The 24,373-nt window shown below is 38.6% G+C and overlaps 1 protein-coding gene across 1 annotated transcript in view; it reads left to right on the top strand.

Annotated features, from left to right (window-relative positions):
• NME8 (NME/NM23 family member 8) overlaps positions 1 to 20,928 on the top strand; it is a 31,538-nt gene extending 10,610 nt beyond the window's left edge. Inside the window, exons 8-16 of the mRNA XM_089531274.1 lie at positions 1,403 to 1,479; positions 1,885 to 1,977; positions 5,364 to 5,605; positions 7,554 to 7,732; positions 10,377 to 10,521; positions 13,251 to 13,358; positions 16,231 to 16,382; positions 17,193 to 17,337; positions 20,679 to 20,928. Of these exons, the coding sequence (XP_089387400.1) occupies positions 1,403 to 1,479; positions 1,885 to 1,977; positions 5,364 to 5,605; positions 7,554 to 7,732; positions 10,377 to 10,521; positions 13,251 to 13,358; positions 16,231 to 16,382; positions 17,193 to 17,337; positions 20,679 to 20,928 (1,391 nt within the window). The remainder of the gene's footprint in view (positions 1 to 1,402; positions 1,480 to 1,884; positions 1,978 to 5,363; positions 5,606 to 7,553; positions 7,733 to 10,376; positions 10,522 to 13,250; positions 13,359 to 16,230; positions 16,383 to 17,192; positions 17,338 to 20,678) is intronic.
• Positions 20,929 to 24,373: the final 3,445 nt, after the last annotated feature.

Below are 24,373 nucleotides of genomic sequence, written 5' to 3'. Positions count from 1 at the left end.
TTAAACAAACAAGCACATACATTGTGAATTGAGTTAGCGGATGGCAGGCAATGTGTTGGTTAAATTATTATTAATAATTATTAAATTATTATTATTTTCTCATGCACACAGATGATGCAGCAGTAACAATAATAAATGAATGGTGTGTGTTCTTAGTTGTATCTGGGCATTTTACAGTTATCCCTCCATATTCGCTAGGGTTAGGGGAACAAGACCCCCGTGAATATGGAAAAACCACAAATAACAAAAACACTGTTTTTACCTGTAGGACACCTCTCCAGGAATCTCTAGGTCCTCCAGTGCAACTCTGTGGTCAATGTTCAACATACACTGACCATAGAATGGCACTGGAGTAGCTACAAATGGTCTTTCAGTGCAACTTTTAGTTAAAATTGACCACAGAGTTGCACTGGAGGACCTAGACAGTCCTAGAGAGAACATATTAATGAAATACGTGAATAATCAAATCCGCAAATATCAAAGCCGCAAATATGGAGGGACGACTGTATTTTATTTTATTTGAAAAACAGCAGGTTGGAAAATATATATTGCTCCCTTGCAGTCAGAAAACAAAATGAAATCTCTGTTTTTTCTTCTGTATGGGTTTCTGGTGGCCATACGATTTTGATAGCCTGGTTTTGATACAAAGATGTCCTGGACCCACATTATTACAGTCATTCTTCTTCAAAGCAACTTTGTAAGCTGTGAAAAATTGTTTGCAGTTATTATTCCTCATTCTTAATTAGCCCTATAGTGTAAGTGGAAACATAGTTGTTCATAAACCCTTTTGGGATCTAACCGATTTACAAACACCCTCTCCAATGTACATGATTTTAAATTTGTTTTAAACTATTTTTAACTCTTTTAGTGTGTCTTTTTAACTTGTTAAATCTATATGTTTTTAGCCATTTAAAATCATTTTTATTATTCAACCTGATGTAAATTATTCACATTGGTTTTATTGTATGCAACCCTGAAATCTTTGGATAAAAGGCAGGATGTAACTATTTTAACAAACCAACCAACACATTACTTATAAGAGTTCTGTGTTACCTGTATATTCTATTATTTCTTTCAGTAGTTCAAACTAATATAAAAGCATCCATAAGAGCCAGACTATAGTATCTAGATAATAACAATATTTTGTCAAGTATTTATCTTTTATGGCAAATTAATTTACCACACATACACACACACATTTTACCATCATTAACTTCTAATATCTGAATGCTGAGGAAAATAATTAAGTGAGCCCATACATGTTAGTGCTTTCTTGGGGTAGCAAGCAGGCTACTATTAAAAGAGAGCTTTTGGATGAAAATGTCCATAATGTTACTTAAGATATAATCTTTTGCATCTGAAATAAATGTTACTACATACATTGTCATTTTTTTTCTTTTAGAGGAGGAAAAATACAACGTCGTCATTATAAGACCTGATGCAGTTGCTGCTGGAAAAGTTGATGAGATTAAAGTAACGGTAAACAAAACTGTTTGGAAAAACTTTTTGACTTTAAAGACTAACTACTTTATTTTTATCTGGTAAACTTCCATGGATGTCTGTGCAACTATTGAAGTAGGGTTTAGTCCATAGAAACATATGCGGTAAACAAAGTTAATTTTTAAAGCTCCATAAGATTTATTGTTGCTGTTATGTTTGCTTTTAAAGAGTTAATTTAATTTAAATGTATTATTTGATTCATAGTTCAAACAGAGAATTGATTTAATTGAACATTCTTTAATCTAATATGTACGTAATTACGTGGGTATTTCAATAAAGAAAAAAAGCATTCTTTAATCTATGTGACAGCTTGAACATAGTCTAAACATTGCTTGATAACCTATTCTTTTCTTCTACAATGGGATGGCTAATCTGCAACTGAAGATTGTGGAAGCTGGCTTTATGATTCTTGCAGAAGAGGAGAAGACATTAACTGAAGAGCAAGTTAGGGACTTTTATCAAAGCAAATCAGAAGAGGTAACATGGATTGCCACTTGTGTGAATTGGGTATTTTATGGTGAATACTCCAGGTGGTGTGATGATCTTGTGCCTCACCAGATCTGGAACTTCAACTCCCAGTATTCATTATGACTGTCTGTGTTGGCTGGGGCTACTGGGATTCGAAATGCAGCAAGATCTGATGGACCACAAGTTATCTATGCCTTATTTAAGGAGATACTTTAAGCTCTGTCACTAAAAATGATCTGAATTCTGCTTTGTAGACTCTTTAACTTATGACCATTTCCCCATGTATGTGTCCTAACATTCTGTAACATAAACTTCATTGTCACCTATTAACAATTATCCATCACCTGACTGCTGTAATTCTGGAATTGAAGTGAAGAGGCTTTTTGCACTACAATAGCTGCTCTATAATAGTGCAATTGAGATTTCATTGACAGGTTTTCCCTGTCAATAAAAAGGTGCGCTATTGTAACAGGGTAGCAGCAAGGTGGACACAGTATCATCTGATATATACTGGCCAAAGATGCTTTTATCCTGTTAACATTCTGCTTTTTAGCCTTATGTGGTAAAGACCCAATGTTCCAGATGGAGACTGAAGGCTGGACAAATCAGTCCTTGGTGAGTGTTGGAGGTATCAGGTTATACCTTGCATTCTAGGACATAGAAGCAATGACTGACACTCTCCTCCCCCTCAAAAAAGAAGAATTTATTTCTAACTCAAATTATATTTTTCTCTGGGTGAAACATGTCGGTTTGTTGATAGCTTGACAGCAGATGTAAAGAGAAACATTGGCATGTTCTAGACGGGCCTTTAATACGCCCCCGTCACGTGCTAGGGGTTGGCCGAGGACCTAGCGTCCACACCGGCCTCACCCCTAGCACGTGATGAGGGCGTGGAGATGGCGGCGCCCTATACACACGGGCGCTGCCATCTTTACATGCTGGACGCGTTGCGTCCACACGTGTTACCCCGGAAGTGATGCCGCGAGTGCGCGACTAGCGCCTCTCAGCGTCTCTTCTGGGGCACAGAAAGGAGCGCGATTTTCACGCTCCTTCTGTGCAGCGTCCGGGAACCGCACGGTTTGGCTGCTGCGGTTCCCGGACGCTGCAACCAGTGGCAGCGGCAGACCACTGCTTCTCGGCGGTCTGTAACGCGCCATTATATTCTTTATTTTAGCAAAACTAAAGGTTAATTTTTGGTGATGCACTAGTCTGAAAAAAATGAAACCAAATTGTGTAGTATTATCTAGTGGCAGACGGGGCAATAAAATTCTGTCACTTGGATAGAAGAAATCTATCTTCCTGTGGTAAAGTACCCTGAACTACCCCTAGGCAATAGATGACTGCTTGTAATGTCCTACTTTTGTTTGCCTGTTGTTTCTCCATGGAAGGGACTGCGCCAAAAAATATCTGTCCACCACCGCCACCATTTCCTCCCACATAGGTGAAATTAATCTATTTATAACTCCTTCTGCATAACAGTCACAACATGTTATTGGCTCAAAAGTCAGATTTTCATTTTTATTCTAGAAGGGGTATATAACTAAGCAGCATAGGGTTTCTTCCATTATGAAGGTGGGAGAAGTACTCTGTACACTGGCTCTAGGGTTAATGGCTGGAAAAATGGGCAGAACAAGAACATCCTAGCCAAGAGGAAAGACACGATTGCAAACTCTGGAAATTCAGAAAGCAGTATTTCCTTCATCCAACCATCCTCAATGGAATAAAGGGCAAAACAAGAGAAGAAAGAATATATAAGCATAGCAAGAGGCATGGTTTCAAAAATATTTCTGGATTCTAATTAGCATTCTAAATATCAGAAATAATAGACATAGCAATATAGGCATCTGCCCCATACAGTGTTTTGGTAAAATTTGAAGTGCAGGCAATCATTATGACAGCTGTCAAGGTAAAAATTTAGACAGCTTTGTTGATCCATACCTAACTAGCTTACAACAATACTTTGTTATTTTCTTCTACAATTTCTCTGAGAACTGCAACTGGACAAAGAGGGAATGTGTAAGTTTGAGGGGGTACCAGATGGTATGACTGTTTCTGCTGATAAAAATATGACCTGTGATCCCTGGCTCCACTACATTGCTATCATACCAGGGCTGACTGTTGTCCATCTAATCCACTTTGGCTAATACTGAATGGCAGCAATTTCTAGGATCTCAGGAAGAGTCTTTCCCATCACTTGCTGCTTGATCTGTTGAAGATACCAAATGGAGATACCAGAACCTGAAACTTTCTAAATGTAAAGCGTGTCACTGAGCTGTGATCTGTCCTGGTAGACCTTCCTAATACATGTACATGTCCCTTAACAGGGCAGAAACATACCTGTATAGGCAAACATGGTGTTAGAATCCATCTTTTCTCAAATGTGAACTCACATTGGATTTTTTTTTTTAATTCATTATCTCATGTTTATACACTTGGAAAGATGATTCTCCAGTTGTTAAACAGTGGAAACCATCTAGGGTGTGGTACACAAACAGTGTTGCATGAATGTAAGCAATGACTCCACTGGGCTGGCTAAACCAGAATTGCAGTCTTGAATGCCTGGCTGCTATAGAGACACTTGGAAACTGGAGATAGTGGTGGTGGTGTGAGAGAAGAATTAAAAAGATTGCAGAAGCAAAGGAACCGAAATGTTACGGCTGATGTGAACTGGAGTAGCATGGAACAAGAGTTTAGGAATCAGGCTGATATAAACTAATTTAGAAGAGGACAGAAAGCAAGTTTCAAAGTTTCAAACCTCACCATTAAGTAGCTTGAGGAAACTATCTCTGACAGCAGGTCCTACTGGGGCAGAAAGTGACAGTGAGATGCTTAAGGACAGAATTGTGTGTGGCACACAGCCTATCCTTGACTTCCTAAGCTACTCTGGTATCTTTGGAGGCATTAGAGGATGCTGTACCATCACGAGAGCTGAAGTAGGATTCAACTGCTAGTATAGCTGGCTTTGGTACAGGGAAATTTGGGAAGGGGATGTCATCAGATCCTTCAGTTCAAATCACTTAAGCTCTGGTTCATAAAAGCAGATTAGCAGTGTCTGAATGATCAGAAGATGGAGGGGGGTTGGAAGCACATAGCCAATTGTAACTGTGGACCCGATCAGATAGGCCAAAATAAAGCTGCTTTGGTCATTGGAAGACCTTGAAATATCTAGAGAGATGTTCTCTTTAGGAAGTTCTAGGTCTTCCACCACAATTCTATGGGCAGCTTCTCCAGGCGGCATTCATTTCAATAGGGTTTACTATTTTCTGTTGTTTTGCAATAGGTGCTTTTGTAAAATAGAAAGAGGTTTTATCACCAATTAAGTCAATGGGTAATGAGGCCTATTACTCCCTGCTGTCTATTTAATGCCAAATTAATTGTACTGGTCTATTTTTCAGCCTGATTTTGAAGACTTCGTTGCATTTATGCTGTCTGCCCCATGCTATATTCTGATAGTATCTGAAGGAAAGCAATCACATCATATTTTGCCTCTTGTACAAAACTTGGAAGAGGAGGAAGAGGAGGAGGAGGAAGAAGAGGAAGAGGAGGAGGAGGAGGAGGAGGAGGAAATGGAGGAGGAAATGGGAGAGGAGGGAGAAGCTCTACCTAGAATGAAAACAATACATGAAAAACCAACAAAGTAGGTTGTGTGTGTGTGCGTCTGTGCGTTCAAGCACACATGCATACATGCATGTGGACATGTGTATAGTTATGATAGTACCTAATTAATACTGAGTTACATTCATTTAGAATATTCATTCACTTAGAACAGACCTATTTTAATTAATGGAACTTACCATAAGTTATTCACAAATTTTACATTCTGTTGATTATAATGGGTCTACTCTAATTCAATAATTAACTAGTCCCATCAATTTTAGTGGTATCTAATTTCAGCTAGTATTGGACCAAACTAAATTAAACATGTAATTTGCTGTAAAAGATCACTCTCTTTCCACTGACAGGAAAAAAGAAGGCCTAATTCAGATTCGGATCAGAGATGGTAGATGGAGATATTTTTTTAAGACTTCTTCTCATTTGGTGTTTATCTAAAAATTTGCTCCCTTCCCACAAAAAGGGGGTTTTAAAAGAAGAAAAATCCCACTATTGACACCAATGGAGTTTTTACCTCTTTTGCTTCTGAAGCTGAGTTTACTGTGGTGAGCTCTTACATAACAGCTAGGCTGGCCATGAGGAGTTTATGCTCTCTCACTGGCACATTCATATCTGAATCCAAGCTGGAGCCACACAAAGCAACTTTAAAGTGCTTTCTGAGTTTATATTTAACCAGTGGTTATGTACAATAATGTGCATGAAAGCCTGAAAGAAAGTACAAGCAATAAAAACGGAAAATTGTGGCAAACTATGGCCCCATACAGACTGCCAAAATAAAGCTGCTTTGGGTCACTTTGGAGGTATGCTGTTTAAATTATGCATGCATCCTAAGAATCCGGAAGCTGCGCCAAAGCTGCACTCCAGTCCTTAGGACTGGATCGTGGCTTTGGCGTGGCTGCCAGACTCTTAGGACGCATGTATCATTTAAACAGCCTACCTCCAAAGTGACCCAAAGCAGCTTTATTTTGACCTGTCTGTATAGGGCCTATGTTAGTGGGCACACAGCAATCTGAACAAAATCTGGCAATCCAAACCACCAGAGTTGCACTTGCAGTTCACTAATTCATTCATGCCACTTTAGCAACAAGATCAGATAATTCAGAATGCAAAAGTCTGAAGATAATTTTGAACAGGGAAAGTGTTATATGCATAATACAGTACAACATGTCTTCGGTCTCTCTCACAACACTTCTGCCTACCCCACTGAACCACTGTTTATTCTCATTGTTCACTCCTTATCTCTGCTGCAATCCATGGAGATTAGCGCATTCTGTTTAAAGTGACTTATCTCCAATGGGATAAAGTCTAAATTTAAAAGTGGATGTTATTGCACTTAGCCATGGCCAGTTTGCAGCCCAGACCCCAACTGCGCTTATCCAGCGGTTTTTCAAAAATGTCAAGCTCCCATTTTTGAAAAGCTGCTGGATAAGCATGGCTGGGGTCTGGGCTGCAGACAGGTTGCACTTGCCCAGCCAAGGCTGAGTGCGATAACACCTACTTTTAAATTTAAACGTGACTTTATTCCATTGGGGTTTTTGTGATGCACCCCTCAAAGTTTGAAAATAGTTACTTTTTGAACAACAACTTCCAGAATCCTCTGGGGAATTCTGGGATGAATAGCCTTAACAATTACCTTTTTATAAGCTCTGTTCCCCCTTTGCTACTGTTTTTAAGAAATCTACAAGAGAGAATAATTTCATTAAAATGGGTCAATTTGCAAGTAGATTTTACAAGTACTGTATTGTAAATTAGGATTCTCTGCTTAAATTTACCCCCCCCCCCCGCATTTACGCAGAGGGTCCCTCATAAGGTAGAACCTGTATTGCATCTGTTTTGCTCCTACACTTGTGTCTAGCATTTCACCTGATCCTATATTATTTCATTTCATACTTAATTTGGACCATAGGAAGTACTGATTGGTTTTAGTTAAATATTCCTGTTACTTAAATCATTTTATTTTCTTTTTGTATTAGTCTGAAAGGGGCCTTGGAAAATCAGGACCTGTTACATTTATGTGATATTCAGGACAGTGTGGAAGAAGCAAGTAGGCAACTTGCCTTCTTCTTCCCTGGTTTTTCCAAATCGAAGAAAGGCCCAGATGTTGAAAGAACATTGGCCTTGATTAGACCTGCCCTCTTAAGGGAAAGAAGAGGTTAGTGAAGATCATCACCTTTTCTACCTATACCTTTCCCATCTGTATTGGGTTTCTTCAATATTGTTAATTGATAACAATTAAAAATGTTTAGATCTCAGCATTCCTCACCATTGACTATGCTGGTTACGGATGCTAGGAGCTACAGTTAAACAGCATCTGAAAAGCTACACAGTTCCCATAAGTATGCTAGAGGAATACGGTGAGCCCTTGATATCAATTGAAGTTTGGTTCCTGAACCACCTGTGGATACAAAATCTGTGAATGCCTAAGTCCAATTAAATACAATGGCACAATAAAATGGTATCCATTACATAAAATGGCAAAATCAAGGTTTGCTTTTTGGAATTTATATTTTTTTTAATATTTTCAAGCTGTGGATGGTTGAATCCATGGATAATCAATCCATGGATATGGAGGGGTGACTGTAAATTCTGGCAGTGATGCTGTTTGGTGAACTATTGTACAGTACAAGAATAACAGAAGATACTGTGCAAGCCTTGTACAAGAGAGTTTGGATTACAATTCCTAGGATTCCTGACCTCCTGCCTGGTAGGAGCTGAAGTACAAAATAGTGAGAAGGTGCCAGATTAGGGGAGGCTTCTTATAATAATGTGATTGTATAGGAATAGTTGCAGGAGAGGAGCAGAAAATTGCCAATTAAACAGTCCCACTACTTCCCATTTCTCCCACTTCTGCAGCTTGATGGAATGGCTGTAGTTGAACAACAGGGGAAAGCATGGAAAAATCAGGGACCAACCTAGAGTTATGCATTTGTGACTGTTTTATATTCATGATGCTTACATAATGCTCTAGTTCAGGGGATACATTGGAACCATGAAAGCTCTCCCTAACCTGACTTACTGGGCAGTGGCTGCTGTTGCTTTGGAAGCAGGTGGCTGACATTTCCATCTCTCCTCATGCAAGTAATCTCTGGTGAAAGGGTGAATTGTGGCATAGACCCTGCTTTTGCTGGTCACAATGGAGATCACCCATGGAAGGGAGTGGAACATCAGTTAGCTCCTATCCAGTTAGCTCCTAGACAGCTTCAAGTGAATAGATCATTTTAAAACATCAATTCTGCTTTTCTCCAGTTAAGAGTTTATTCATCATCTTATTTTGTGGAAAAATGGTAAACTGACACATAAACTAAATTTTATGGCAGAATCTTCTTGGTAGTGGCAACCAACTGTGAAACTCCCCCCTGGTAGAGATGTGATCTGGAGAAGAAATGTACTAAATGGGGAACTGAGTTGACTGAGAGATTAATGTGGAAATAAGTTGATTGAAGATGAACGGGAATGTGAAGAGTGATGTCTAAGGCTTAGAGTCTAGTTGTGCCCCTTGCCAACAATTTTCTTCATCAGATCTAGCCTTCTAGCCTTTAGCGATCTTATGTCGAAACAACATTCCTCTGTTCCTTGTCTTCAATATCTGCTATTCTGAACAAGAAAGTTTAATTTTGCTGTTGTACCACTTTCTGAGTTCTATGGGGCCAATTATAATTGAATATTGCAAACACAAACATAATTTAAATCCATGTGTGTATGTGTCTGTGTGCAACAATAAAACAAAATTATATGTAAAATTTGGCACAATTTGGAACACAGTTCTATGACACACAGTTCTATGCATCCAATAAGGTGCCAGTGCAGGACTTCAGTGCAGGACTCTTCTGCCTTTGCTGCTCAATAGAACTACAGCATTTAGATGCAACTTTAAAGCCTTAGACAAAAGCACCCTAAAATTGATGCAAACAGAAAACAGAAAATTTACCCTTTTGTTTCTTCCTAAATTTGTTGTTGCATGCCTTCAAGTTATTTTCAAATTACAGTTAACCCTAAGGTAAACCTCTCATGGGGTTTTCTTGGTGAGATTTGTTCAGAGGGGGTTTGCCATTTTCTTCCTCTGTGGTTGAGAATGTGTGACTTGCCAGTGGGTTTTCATGGCTGAGTGGAGGACTCTAGTCTCCAGAATCATAGGCCGATGCTTAAACCACTACATTGGGTTGGAAAATACCACTACCTTATTTGAGGTGAAAGAGGCCTCCACTTTAGCCCTGGCAACTGCAGTGCCTTTCCAGTTCTAATGCTCCCTCTCTTTCTGAACACAGCTAGTAAGCACTGTCCCTTCCTTAAAGTTTCCCCACACATTGGGCTAAAACAGTAATTCATAGATGTTATAAGAGGATAGAGCAAATAAAAATTGTTTGGATGGGCAAAACTTGTTTAGATTGGATGTAATGAGAGTGATCTGACAAAGATTTTGAGTTTTTAGACAACTTGCCTTTTGGGGAGAACCACCAAGTTTGACTATGTTGGATCCAAAGAGTACGAAAGCTGGGCCAAGGCATTTTGCTGCTAGAGGAGCAAATTCTGCCCTTCACACCTCCCCTGAATCAAAATGATTAGTAGTTAAAGCCAGTCAAATTATTGTGGCATATGAGGCCCTTCATATGCTCTCAGATTGCAAGTCCCATCAGTCCTACCCATCACAATCCATTTGAGGAATGGTGGGAGTTGCAGTTCAGCAACATCTAAAGTGTCACACATTGCCCTGCCCTTGTCTAATGGCACAGCCAGTACTAAAGAATGGAGTGCAGTGGGTTAAACAGTGGTTCCATTTTCTAAATTTTTACATGCAGACTCTATTCTGAAAAGGATTGCGGAAGATGGCTTTGAAATAGCAATGGAAAGGGAAATAGTCTTAACAGAAGAGCAAGCACGTGAGTTTTACAAAGAACATGAAAATGAAGACTATTTCCCAGTTCTTCTTGAAGAAATGACCAGGTAATTTATGTTACACAGTACATCAGTAGTTTTGACATTTGCTCCAAGAATAGGAATAAAATATTGATCAGAAATATATATCATTAACAAGAATGCACACGCAAAGATGTACCCACCATCTGTATGTCAGGGATAAGCACACACATCCATAAGAGTTTTTCAGAGTTGAGCTCCCAATAGGCATCTCTTCTGGGCTTCCATATTGATCAGTGAATCATATAATTGCACACTATATATTTTCCATTGTTTATCCTCTGGAGTCATGGGAGTTCTATGTTACCAAATCTTAACTGTGGGCTGACATCACTGATTAAATTTTAAAAGTCTTGTAGTAGCATTTTTTAAAAAGGATATTTATTTATACATTTTATGGTTCATAATACAACATGTACGATAAAACTTTATAAAATATTATCATTATTAGAGTACATATTTTTGCACCTCCCTTTCCTCCCTCCTCCCCCTCTGATGGCTATGACCAAGTAAATTAGTACTCAGTACCCATAATGTGGAATATCTTATTAATAATTTCTCTAACTTCGTTGTACCCCTTTTCAACTTTAACTTTCTCAACCCAACTACCCCATTTTCTCCACCGGACCATTTTGTTTATTTACCATTATATTTTCCTTTTCTTTCCCTTAGATATTCAAATTCTGCAATATAATGTGACAACCCCCCCCCCCAACATTGTTTATTTTTCCAACCCATTGCAATTGCAGCTTGTGCAACCCTTAACAAAAATTTTATTATGTAATCTTCAGCTTTATTCAGTCTGAATTTTCTCAAATTCAGAGTTAAACAATTCTCCTTATCAAATTAATTCTTTCTCGCCATCATTCTATTTATCTCCTGTAGAACATATAACCAAAAATTTTGCATATAGGTACAGTCCCACCACATATGGAAGTATGTTCATTTTTGACCACATCCATGCCAGCAATTTGGAGAAAGGTGTTTATTTATCATTGCTATCTGATGTGGGGTTCTATACCATTTGCTAATTAACTTTAATGTTGTTCTCTTACCTTTATATTTTTAATTTTAGTTGTCTGAGAGAGCCAAAATATTAAATCTTCAGTGTTTATCTTTGGATCTTTCTCCCATATACCTACCAGTCCTTCCTTTATACCAAATAGCTTCTCCAAAAGTAACTTGGGGCCCAAACAGACAGGCCAAAATAAAGCTCTTGGGTCACTTTGGAGGTATGCTGTTTAAATGACACATGCATATTAAGAGTCCAGAAGTTGCGCCAAAGCTGCACTCTAGTCCTTAGGACTGGAGTGTGACTTTGGCATGGCTTCTGGCCTCTTAGAATGCATGCATCATTGAAACAGCATACCTCCAAAGTGACCCGAAGCAGCTTTATTTTGGCCTGTCTGTTTGGGTCCTTGTAAACCTTTCCTATTAACTCTTTTTCTCCCCTAAGCCTTCTTTTCAATATATCCTCAAACTGTGATGTACTGTCACCTGTTCCTTTTATTTCTTGTAAAGTTCTATTTATTGACATTAACTGAAGCCAATATTTCTTGCCAAATCGTTCACTTAATTTTTCCATCCTAATTGGTTTCCCTCTTTCATCAAATAAGTTCCCTATGATTCTATATCCTTTATCTTTTATGACTTTTATTATTGTTCCTAACTCTTGATTTCCTCCTTTGTTTAGATATTCTAATGGGTAGCATTTTAAATGTTCCATTTTTATACTTTTAAACCATTTGTTCCGTACATGTTATATTAATAGAAAAGGGCCCTTCTTCAGGTCTGTAATCTTCTTACTGGTTTCATTTGAAATATAGATGTGTAATCCATGTTATTAACATATCTTTCTATTGTAACCCACCTTTCCCCCCTTTCATATTCAAAATTTAATAATTTAACTATTTGGGATGACTCAAAGTATAATTCCAAAGATGGGACGTCCTATCCTCCTTTTTCTTGATGTGAATAAATTAATGTGTCTTGTAGTGACATTGCATTAGCTGGACTAACTTGAGATCATGTCTAAATCTCATTAGGGTCTGTTCCATTTTGGACAAAGTTCTATGAATGAGTCTTGTAAATTAATAAATCTAGGCTCAGCTTTGTCTTTTTTTTCTTTTACGAATAAACAAGATTTGCAAATTTGGGGGGGAAATGCTAGAAATGTTATGGATGTGCCACAAACTATGTTGTGGTTTAATTAAATATTTTAAAATAATAATAATAATAATAATAATAATAATAATTTGTTTATGTATATACCCGCTATTCCAAAGATCATAGCGGTGAACAGCAAGTAAGCTAATTAGCAAGTAAGCTAATTTGCCCCCAACAGTCTGGGTACTCATTTTAGCGACCTCGGAAGGATGCAAGCCAGAGTCGAGCATGGGCCCTTTTGCTGGTCTTGAACTCGCAACCTTGTGGTTTTGAGTGAATGGCTGCAGCATAGGCATTTAACCACTGTGCCACCAGGGCTCCTGGTGTTTGAGCAGCAAGGGGTATACAAGCCTTTCTTTAAAAGGACGTTCATGGTTTTCCACTCAGGGCCTCAAGTCACTTAATTATATCTTCACTTGAAAATCCTGAATTCACTTTTTTGAATGATTAATATGCTTAGAATTGTTATGGAATGAACAAAATCTATGCAAATTACACTACATTTATATTAAAATAGCCATATTACAGGGAAAATATATTATTAGTGCTATAACAATTATTTTAAAAAACTGATGTGTTTGTTTCCACAGTGGGCCTACTCTTGCACTTGCTTTGGTACAAGACAATGCAATACAAAAATGGAGAAGCTTACTGGGACCAAAGAAAGTCGAGGAAGCAAAGGAGCAATGCCCAATGAGGTACTTTGTTGAAATAAGTGTACAGTATTAGAAAAACCCAAAAACCTTACAGTCATCATAAGTCAGAAACAACTTGAAGGCACACTACATACAACACACACAAAATAATCTATGGTATCTTGATAAATGAAGCTGTATTTGCACTCTAAGCACATAAGCCATGGTGTGTGTAACTGATGCAACAATAGTGCCATCATCTGGACAGTACTTGGTACTTTTTTAGCACCTTGCATTTATTAAAGAGTTTACAAATGAACCTTGTTTACTTGCAAGGCCTGCATACAACACAAATGGGCATGCTATTATACATCCTTAAAATGAGGCTGTTGAAAATAAGCACATGTGAAAGAGAAGGAATGGGGAAAGTGTGGCCTGCTGGCAGCATGCAGCTTCCCTTGTCCTGTGCTCCAATTTTTAAGCTAAAATAAATCAATGAGGGATTTTTTAAAATGTGTGTGTGTGTGTGTGTGTATCTGTTCCGCACCTACACCCTTGCCCTGACTGTTTTAAGCCTTGTAAAGGCCTTTTTTCCAAATAGCCTCAGGAACATCTAGAAATGATGAAATTGCATCTAGACCCTGGGAGCTTAGATCAGCTGCTGGTAAATAAAGATGATGATGATGATGATGATGATGATGATGATGATGATGATGATGATGCATGGCCCTTAGAGGCCCCATCAGGAAGATTATGGCTTTCCAAAGTCCCATGAGAGGGCTTAACTACTAGATAACTTTTCACGCTGAAGTTTCTTAGATTACTTTAAATACAAATAGAATGACTTAAAACGCACAGTTAGAATAATAACATGACATGAGATCCCTTTTGTAAATTCTTCCCTCTCATGAATTTACCTCTTAACCACAGCTAAGGGATATATCTTCACCAGGCATTGTTTATAGTGAAGGTTAACCAGGCTTCCATTAAATCAGAGCAACTTAATAACTATGGGCAAAAAACATGCCAACAAATGTTCTATCTGAGCTGGACTCTCCAAACTCACAGTGAGTACAGTTTAAGAAAAAATAGAATGACCATGCTTGAAGGCCTGTTTGATGACAATTCTCCAGATTATGTCATCCTGTATTTAAAGGATTGTCCAGTTTAAAGATAAAGACCAGAAGGAAAGGAAAGTCTTGGCATTGCCCATCAACAGTTTGCCCTTGGACAGTGGACTAAGGGATATTCCTGTTGGTGGCGTAAACTGGTGTAAAATTTGTTTGTTAGGCATTGCTTAAGGAGGTGTCCAGTAAATCCCAGGCATTGCACAATGAGGTATGGCTATCTTCTTATGCAGTGTCTTTGTTCCATGTATACAAGGACAGCTGGAGGCCTATGGTTATATGTCCACCTCCTTTCCAGCCACTAATTGTTGGTGTGATGTGCCCAGGTGCTGCCCAGTAGCCCTTGGGTTCCTGAGAAAGAACCATCTTTAGGGGCACAGCCTCTTCTTCTTCCCTTGTTGTGCAGGAGAATCTATGCAATGGCATGGTGTGCCATAATCGCCCATATGTGGGCATAAAGGAGGCAAAGTTGCACTCTGGAACCTCCAGCTATCCCTACACATCCCAGGAAGAAGCCTCCATCTTCCAACTACCAATGTACATATATGCTGGTGGACATCTATGCTCTGTCAGCAGTTCTATTAAGTTGTAGTAATTATTTTTAAGTTTGTAAATTACCATATGCACATTTTATGTATTCTCTTTTAGAGTTCCTCTTTTGTCCCCTTTTGTGCTGATGTACAACATCTAAGGTGAAATCAGTAGTAATTTAGGGACGTGTGCACTCCCTCATTCTCCCACAGCCAAAATCATTGCTATAGAAGGGTATCCCTGCTGGTCCATGAAAAGAAAAGAGATTCCAAAATCCACATGTGAATACAGTTGGCCCTTCTTATACACGTATTTTTTATACATGGATTCAAGCATCCATGGTTTGAAAATGTTCAAAAAACGTATAAATTTCAAATATCAAACCTTGATTTTCCATTTTTTATAAGGGACACCATTTTGCTATGTCATTATATTTAATGGGACTTGAGCATACACAGATTTTGTTATACATGGGGGATCTTGGAACCAAACCCCAGCAGATAACAAGGTCCCACTGTAGTATATTTGTGGAGACCAACTAAAATTGTGTAAGAGTGTGCAGTCTTTTGAGTTCTTCAGATCTATTCACTGGGCTATGTGATTTTTTAAAAGTAGAGGGTGGCTTGAAGCACAGAAATCTAAAAATTTGGGGAAATGGTGGAGCCACAAGATCTGCAGTTAAACTCTGACTTGCAATAGAAATCATATAACCACTGGTAGTGTTCAGGCATCAGATTATAACTTTCAGTGCATAGTTGTGAAATTTTAGTTGGATCTTGTAAAAGTTTTGCAAATCTTCTTGAAATACCTAAATTTGTTTTGAGTTCCAAAAGATAGGCAGAACCTATAATGTTTCTTTCAGATTTAACCCAAGCAAAATCTAAAATCCTTCTCTACTCATGAGTCATACTCCCTTGAACCTTGCCTTAGGAGAAAAAGATTGGGTCACCCAAGGCTGCATTGTTATCTCTGCTTTTTATTATCACCTAACAAAATTTAAACACTATATTTTATTACTTCTACTGGTACTGCAAACAAATGCACCACAAATATCTAAAGTGCCAGTGTACTCAAGCTGGCAAAGGATGGGAGACTAGAAAATAATGGGAAGCATACACACAGACACAAACATTTCTTCACAGTGCATGGAGATATGAACTATATTTGTGTAGATGTATTTAAATTAGTCCATCCACTGAAGAAGGATATGACATTGTAACTTGTGGACATGAAACATCCATGCCATATATCCAATTTTCTGATTTCTTTGTCCTTAGTTTACGCGCTGAGTTTGCAATTGACAATGCGCCGATCAACCAGTTGCATGGAAGCTCAACTCCTGATCAAGCAGCAAAGGAATTAGAATTCTTTTTCCCAGTGGAAAACACTTTCGCTGTCATTAAACCCACTGCTCTTGAGGAACACAAAGGTAAATGTCATGAGAACCGTGCACACAACTCTCTTTATGCATGTATGAATGTACAAGCAGGGAGCAGGATTGCTAGCTCTGCTCTTGATGCTGATGTGCATGCTGACCCAGCTGTTCTGGTGGTCAGGCCACATCCAAAGTGTTCATGAGAGCGAACCCATTGAAGATTCAACCATCTGACCTTAATGCAAAGCATTTACTTTCCAGGAGCTGTAGCTAGAGGCTATAGCCTGTGGGGAGTGCCTGTTATCCTCTTACAAAATATGGGTGCCTTCTGTGCCTGAACGTATAGAGAAAAGGGTGGACAACAAGTCCAGAGGATGTATGGACAATGCTTCATTTTCAAATACATGACCTTTAATTAAAAGACCATGTGATATTATGATTGGAGTATATTATTATAATTTAGAATATGCCTGTGGCAAGGCAGGGACGTAGCCAGGGGGGGTTCTTGGGGTCCGGACCCCCCTCTTCCGTTAGAAAAATGAATGGTGCGTGCTGCTGCACCGCCACACCCAAGCCCCATTATAATGGTGACATTTAGTCTGCCCCCCCCCCCCTTCCTAAAATCCTAGCTACGTCCCTGGGCAAGGCAATATGAAATAAATACTGTGGCACACTAAACCAGTGTCCAGATGGACCTTTCATTTGACACAAAGCAAAAATGCAGCCCAATCAGTGCTGGTATTAGCAGGCAGGTGTATGATATGAAATGGCATTTTTTGCATTTGCCAGTTTAAGATCTTTTGAAGTTCTTAATTATACATACTTTTAAAAGAATGTTAACTTACTTCTACTTTTCTTTCCTAGATGAAATAATAAGTAAAGTAAAAGATGCTGGATTTATCATCTCTGAAATGAAAGAATCGCAGATAACACCTGAGATGGCAGCACAGTTTTATAAATCTCAAGAAGGACAACCATATTTCGATCAGCTTGTGGAATATATGTCAAAGTAAGTGTCTGGTGTTTTGTTTTGTTTTTTACGTGCAGTATGTTATAAGAGCATCCATTGTAACTCTGAACTCTACAAGTAGACCAGAAGTGTCTGCTACTATCTTAATGCTCTTAGAAAGTTTTTGCTTTTTGGAAGGAGTGGCGGATTAAGAAGATAAGAATAGCCATGCCACAGGATACTAAAGACCTATCCAGCCCAGTATTCTATTCCTACAGTGAGCAACCCATAGGAAGCTCATGGGATGCTGTCTAGACAGAGAATATATGCACACGAGTACCAAATTCAGTTCATTTTCTTCAGCATATGTTATTATGTGGCATAAAATTCAGGACTTTAAAATGAAAAAGAAAACTGAAAAAAACAAAGCAAAACAAAACAAACTAAAAATGACCCCAGCAACACCAGATCTCCCCAAATATGTATGTATTGCTTATTAAGTAACAAACTTAACACTGACATTGTTGTAATTGCAATATTCAAAGTGAAACAATTTCTTATCATTACTTTTTGTTAAAGAAGTAATGAGTGGAGTAAACTAAACAAGTGTTACTTTTAGCACATGATTTCCAAACTTCTGCTTTAGATGTCCACTGAATCTAACAATGAAAGATCACCCTCATATTTTTTGTTTGTTGTTGTGTGCCTTCAAGTTGTTTCTGACTTATGACAACCTTACCACAATCCTATCACAGGGGTTTTTTTAGGCTGAGAGTGTGTGACTCACCCAAGGTGACCCAACTTTGTAGGTAGAGTCTACTTAGTTATCCAGAGATAAAGGATAAAGAGAGGATTTATAGTTTGGGTGTTCTCTAGGATAAAGGTGGATCCTAGAGAATTCCCAAGCTAAAAATCTTTTCTTTTAGGGCAAGATGCTACCCCATCCAGGGAAGATTGGTTGCCCAGTCCCCAAACCTGGGAACCATCAACACAGAGAGCCACTATTTCATTGGGATTCAGCTGCACATTGTTTTTGGGTTTTCTTTCTGTCCTTTATAGCATCCACACATATGCAGAGCATATTCACAGCCTCACCTTACAATGACAAGCAGTGATGGCACTCAGCTCCAAAACCTATGATGACCTCACCCAGTGGCTTTAAACAGATATTGAAAAGCATAGTGATAGAATGGAATCCTGTGGCACCCCATAGATTATTATCTATGGGACTGAACAGAGGTACCCCAATGCCACTCTCTGAAACTTTATCTTTAGGTGTGAGTAGAACCACACTCAAAGAGCCAGTAGTGGTTAGAGCATTGGACTATGACTCTAAAGAGCAGGATTCAAAGCCCAACTCAACCATGGAAACCCACCTTGGGCAAGTCACAGTCTCCCAGCCTCGTGGCAGTAGCAAACCCCCTCTGAACAAACATGCCAAGGATCATCTTAGGGACTCCATAAGTCGGAAACGACTTGAAGGCACCCGACAACAACAACAACAACAACAACAGAACCACTATAACACAGTACCTGTCCATTCTACATAGCTAATCAAATAGGAAACCATAGTCAATGATATCAAAAGCTGGTGACAGATAAGGAAAATCATTAGGGTAGCAGCCCATCCCCTCTTTAGGATGATGAAGACTGTACAAAACTTCAGTATGAAAGCAGACTAAAAAGGGTCCAGATAAATTGTTTCCTCCAAGAATACCTGAAGTTATCTCACAACTACCTATTCAAGCACCTTGCATAAAGGGATATTTGTGATGGTGAAATTGTTTTCACATACGACTAGATCCAAGGAAGTCCTTTCTAGGAGAGGACACATTACTGCCTCTCTCAAAGCAACAGGCACAGTTCACTAACATAATGGAGCATTTACCATCCCCAGATCACTCAGGATGGGTAAAAGTCAAGTTGACATGTGGCTGGATAGACTGGTTCAAGAATCCTTTTGTTTCAGCCCTTGCTCTTTGGTCCTCACTCCTGGTTTCGCTTCCAATTTTGATTGCTCTTCAGCTCTAACTTCCTTTTCTCAGCTCCTATCTCACTCCAGTTGTTACCTACAGTCCATCCCTGATGCACTTGGATCTTTCCAGCCCTTAGCATAAATAACATTATGGTCAATTCAGTATTTAAGGCCAGCCTACTTGTTCCAAAATAGAATACTCCTCAGGGATGTGATGCTGCTAACTCTGCTTGGATGTGGGCACTTTACTTAGGGCCCCAAAAGACAGGCCAAAATAGAGCTGCTTTGGGCCACTTTGGAAATGTGCTGTTTAAATTATGCATGTGTCCTAAGAGGCCGGAAGCTGCACCAAAGCTACACTCTAGTCCTAAGGACTGGGCCGCAGCTTCGGCACAGCTTCTGGCTTCTTAAGATGCGTGTGTCATTTAAACAGTATACCTCCAAAGTGACCTGAAGCCGCTTTATTTTGGCCTGTCTGTTCAGGCGCTTACTCATTATTTTAAAACCCATTCTGAAGAAGATGAAGAAGAAGCAGCAGCAGCAATAAACAAAAAGTGAAGGTGTGATAGCAAAACAGAAAAGAGAGAGTGCCTGTCGAAAAAAGAAATAACGTTTCCTGGGGCTAAAATAACATATGAGAGAACCAAAATATAGCAAAATGGCCCCAAGAGGCCGGTAATTTAAACCAGTTAGACCAACTGCCTGGCTGTTGCCCTACCCTGATATACATATTATGTGGGAGTAACAGGAAATGTATGATTTGCGATACTAACCAAAGGGCTAAAACCTGAATTTTAGGCTGTATTCCTGGGACAGATTACCATGCTCTGCTTCTAGGTCTTTCAGAATATAATGGTTTAAGAAAAACAGCTCTCTCTGTTTTTCTTACCTCACAACTTTCTAGTGAGGTAAACATTGCAAGTGTTGGTGTTTAAAAATTCTTAGAAAATAGCATTTCATCCTTCATGCAGACACAGACAACTTCTTGCATTCATTATCCAGCCCCAAGCCCCTTGCAGTACTTTCATTATACCAGGTAACTTTACAGTGCTTAAACTCCAGCTGCGCAGGCATGGTATATGTGGTGGTTGTTACTCACCCACTTTGTAAAGCAATCTTTCACACATGCAAATAACAGTTTGCTCTACACATGGAGAACAGGTAAATGGAGGATACTGCAAAACAAGAAAGGAGTGGTGCTAAGACAATTACTCACTTGTGCACTAAGGGTAGTTTGTCTACCAAGGAGTTTGTTGTAAATAACTTTGATGTCTTGCAGCATGCCATTAGCTTGGGTAGCACACCCAAACAGATTCCTTCAGAATGTTACACTTAAGAACATCTTCAACACAAATGATATAGTTCTCAAAGCTACCAAGTAAGATTGTTTGCATTTCTTCAGTCACTGTATGTCTTGGTTTTCCAGTGGTCCATCCATGGTAATGATTCTCACCAAAGAAAATGCTGTAGAGGAATGGCGAAAATTAATGGGACCAACAGATCCAGAGACGGCAAAAGAAACTCATCCTAATTCATTGCGTGCTCAGTTTGCAAAAGATATTCTGCGCAATGCTGTTCATGGATCTTCAAATGAAGAACACGCTATAAAAAGCATTAATTTTGCTTTTGGCGACGTTGATTTGGAGAGCCTGAAACACAAATATGTTTATGTATAATGTTTAGATTTTTTTTCCAGCATCATAAACCATACAAATAAACAAAGTCTGCTATAACATATTATGTTTCTAATTATTATTGTTATCTTAGATCATGGAAATTAAGCATGCTATCGCCATCCAATTGATAGTAGTGGATATTTTATCATGTACTTCAAGGGAGAAATAGTTTCCCTAACATAACATCTTGCAGCAGCATCAGATTTTATGTACAAGAAAACTGTATATGACTAAATATTTAGAGCCAAACAGAGAGATATGACCAATAGGAGTCCCTTCTAACTCTATAACGCTTTGTTTCTACTTGTATAGTTTAGGGATGCAAAAAATGTCCATACATATTGATTCACAGATAAAAGCAAAAATGGGTTTCCTGACAATCAAAAACATCTATCAAGAAGAACAAAAGATTAGCAAGAATTTTACCTGGTTTTGTTCTGTTATTTGATTTCTGGAAGTGTTACAGTGGAATTATTTTGCAGGGGGAAATGAGGGTTTTGTGCAAAACCCATCTTTTCTGTGCAGAAAATTGGGTTTTCTTGTGCAAACTGCCCCCACATATTTTTCCCTGTAGAACAATTCAGCCACTACACTTCATGATATTGATATATGTGGAGAATGCCGTGGGGGAATATTAGTTTTATACCAATGCAGGAATAAAAGTACCACAATTGTATGTCCTTGGATGTGAGGAAGAAATGGGCAAAGTTTTACAAGTTGCTTTCCCATGATTTGAGGTTAGGAAATAACCAAAGAACAATATTCTAACTACACACAGCAAATTACATGATATATGATATATATTTGAAATCTCTTGTTGCTTAGAACACATTCATAATCCTTAGAGCAGTTCACAGTGGAGAAGAGTTCTCCTGGGGGTGAGGAAGATATCCACTTTTGGAGCCTCCAGTTACATCTGTGGATAATTCCACAAGTATAATTCTGCTGCTGGCATTGCTTTCACTTGGTAGATATATACATAGACAGATATGCATGATATCTGGAATATTGCCGGAAGAATCAAGGATGCTTGAGAGATGCTTTTAAACGCTGTGCTCTAAATTTATTGTACCTTTCTTATCAGTGTCTCTGGCTTGGTCATAAATTTAACTGTGAAAGTACAATACAATGTTATTATTTGCAATCTTAGTTCTTTACAGAGCATCCTTTGTTCTACACGATTTGAGCAAAATTAGAATGATTTTTTTAAAAAGACCTTTCTATCATTTTCCGACCTGTAACAACTATATTTATGTATTGACCTCTTCAGGCAGTATTTTATGCATCCCTTCTTTTTCAGCTATGTCTTGTGATTGAAGCATGTTCAGCGACAGTCCATGAAATGATTTACTATGTTCCTCCTCAAAAATCTCTCTGCATATACCATTATCAAAATTGGTACCTTCCAGCTTGTGAAGATGAAGGTTATAGAAAATGAGTGGTGAGCAGGGAAAGTGTAAAAGATGAATATTACATTAAAATTCTCATCCAGACCACTTGCTATTCTTTCCTCTCCCTATCAAAACAGAAATACAACATACTTAGGATTGTCATGTTTTATTATATAGGCTAGTTTGAATCCCGACTTGGTCATATTTAGAGCAGATGAACTGATATCACGTTGGTCAAATTAGCACTAGGGTCCCATTAATTTCAATGGGTCTGCTCTAAATATGAACAATTCTGGATCTCATCCCATTATGAAGGCTGCTATTCCATGGCTGAACTTTCTCATCCTCTGTTTTCTATATAATAGCCTGCTCTTGTGTTTTGTGTGTTTTGTTTTTTTCACACTATTTTATGAATTTTTAAGTGTTTTGTTTTGTTTTGTTGGTTGGCTTGGGAATGGAGCCCTAGTTGCTTTTGGATTTTGTGTCATCTGACTCAACCTGTTAATATAAAAGCTTGTGATTTGTGTGTGCGCGCCCGAAATTCACAGCTGGGGGATGAACATTTGCAAAATGGTTTGGATCCAGTTCTGGGTTCCACATTTTAAGAATGGCAATGACAAATTAGAATGCATCCAGAGAAGATCAACCAGGATGATGAAAATTACATTCTGTGACAAATGTTTGAAAGAATTAAGAATGTTTAGACTGAATAAGCAAAGATGGAAAAGCAGTCTTCAAATGTCCTAAAGGGCTATCATGCAGAAGATGGAGTAATCTTAGAATAATAGAATCACAGTTAGAAGAGATGACACAGGCCATCCAGTCTGCCTGCCATGCAGGAATACACAATCAAAGCACTCCCGACAGTTATATAGCAATAGCAAGTACATTTTTTATCAGTGCACTTAAGCATTCCCTAAGCGGTTTACAATGTGTAAGCTAATTGCCCCCAACAAGCTGGGTACTCATTTTAGCAACCTTGGAAAGATGCAAGGCTGAGTTGACCCTGAGCCCCTGGCTGGTATTGAATTCACAACCTTGTGGTTTGTCAGTGAGTGACTGCAGTACATGCATTTAACCACTGCACCTCTAGGGCTCCAGCCTCTATTTAAGAACCTCAAAAGAAGGAGACTCCACCACACTTGGGGGCAGCATATTCCACTGTCGAACTTCTGTTATCAAGAAGTTCTTCCTAATGTTAAGGTGGCATTTCTTTCCCTGAATCCATTGCTTCATGACCTAGTTTTTGGAGCAGCAGAAAACAAACTTGCTCCATGCTCAATATGGCATCCCTTCAAATATTTAAACATGGCTAAACCTTCCTTTCTCTAGGTTAAACATACTTAGCTCCCTAGCAACTCTTCATAGGGCATGGCTTCCAGATCTTTCACCATTGTGGTTACCCTCTTCTGAACACACTCCAACTTGCCAACATCCTTTTTGAATTGTGGTACCCAGAACTGAACTCAGCATTCCAGGTTGTATTCCCTACAGAGGATAGGACTAGAACCAATTTGTGGAAATCGCAAGGAAGTAGAATTTATCTGAACATTTTGTAACAGTGAATTCATTACTAACAATGAGAGTTGTTTAGCAGTAGATCTGGCTTCCTTTGGAAGTACTGGCTTCTCCTTAGAGATATTTAAACAGAGAATGGATGGGCATCTGATCAGGATGCTTTTATTACATCTGCTTTGCAGATCCTATCCTAACAAAAATAATCTCCAAGGTTTCTTCCAACTTCACATGAGTTCCAAGAAACACCTTGTACTTCGAGTCATAAGAGTAATGTATGTAGTATTTTAAAAAATAGAGGCTAACACAGTGAGGCTGGATGAGCAAAAATATTGTCCAAATTTGTCTTTCTTTTTAGTCTATATCAGAAGAAAACATTTCTGCTGACATAACAAGTAAAATCATATTTCTCCATGTGAAATTAGGGTTCACAACAATATTCAGAAATGGTTTCAATTTTTTGGTAATTTTTTTTTGAAGGGTTGATACTGGTTCCTTTGTTATACTGACATTTCAAAACAGAAAGTAAATAAAAATAC

This window comes from Sceloporus occidentalis, unplaced genomic scaffold (assembly GCF_023333645.1).
Source record: "Sceloporus occidentalis isolate IW3139 unplaced genomic scaffold, rSceOcc1.0.p SCAF_7, whole genome shotgun sequence".
In the NCBI taxonomy this organism is placed as follows: Eukaryota; Metazoa; Chordata; class Lepidosauria; order Squamata; family Phrynosomatidae; genus Sceloporus; species Sceloporus occidentalis.
This window is presented reverse-complemented; position numbering and strand designations above follow the sequence as displayed.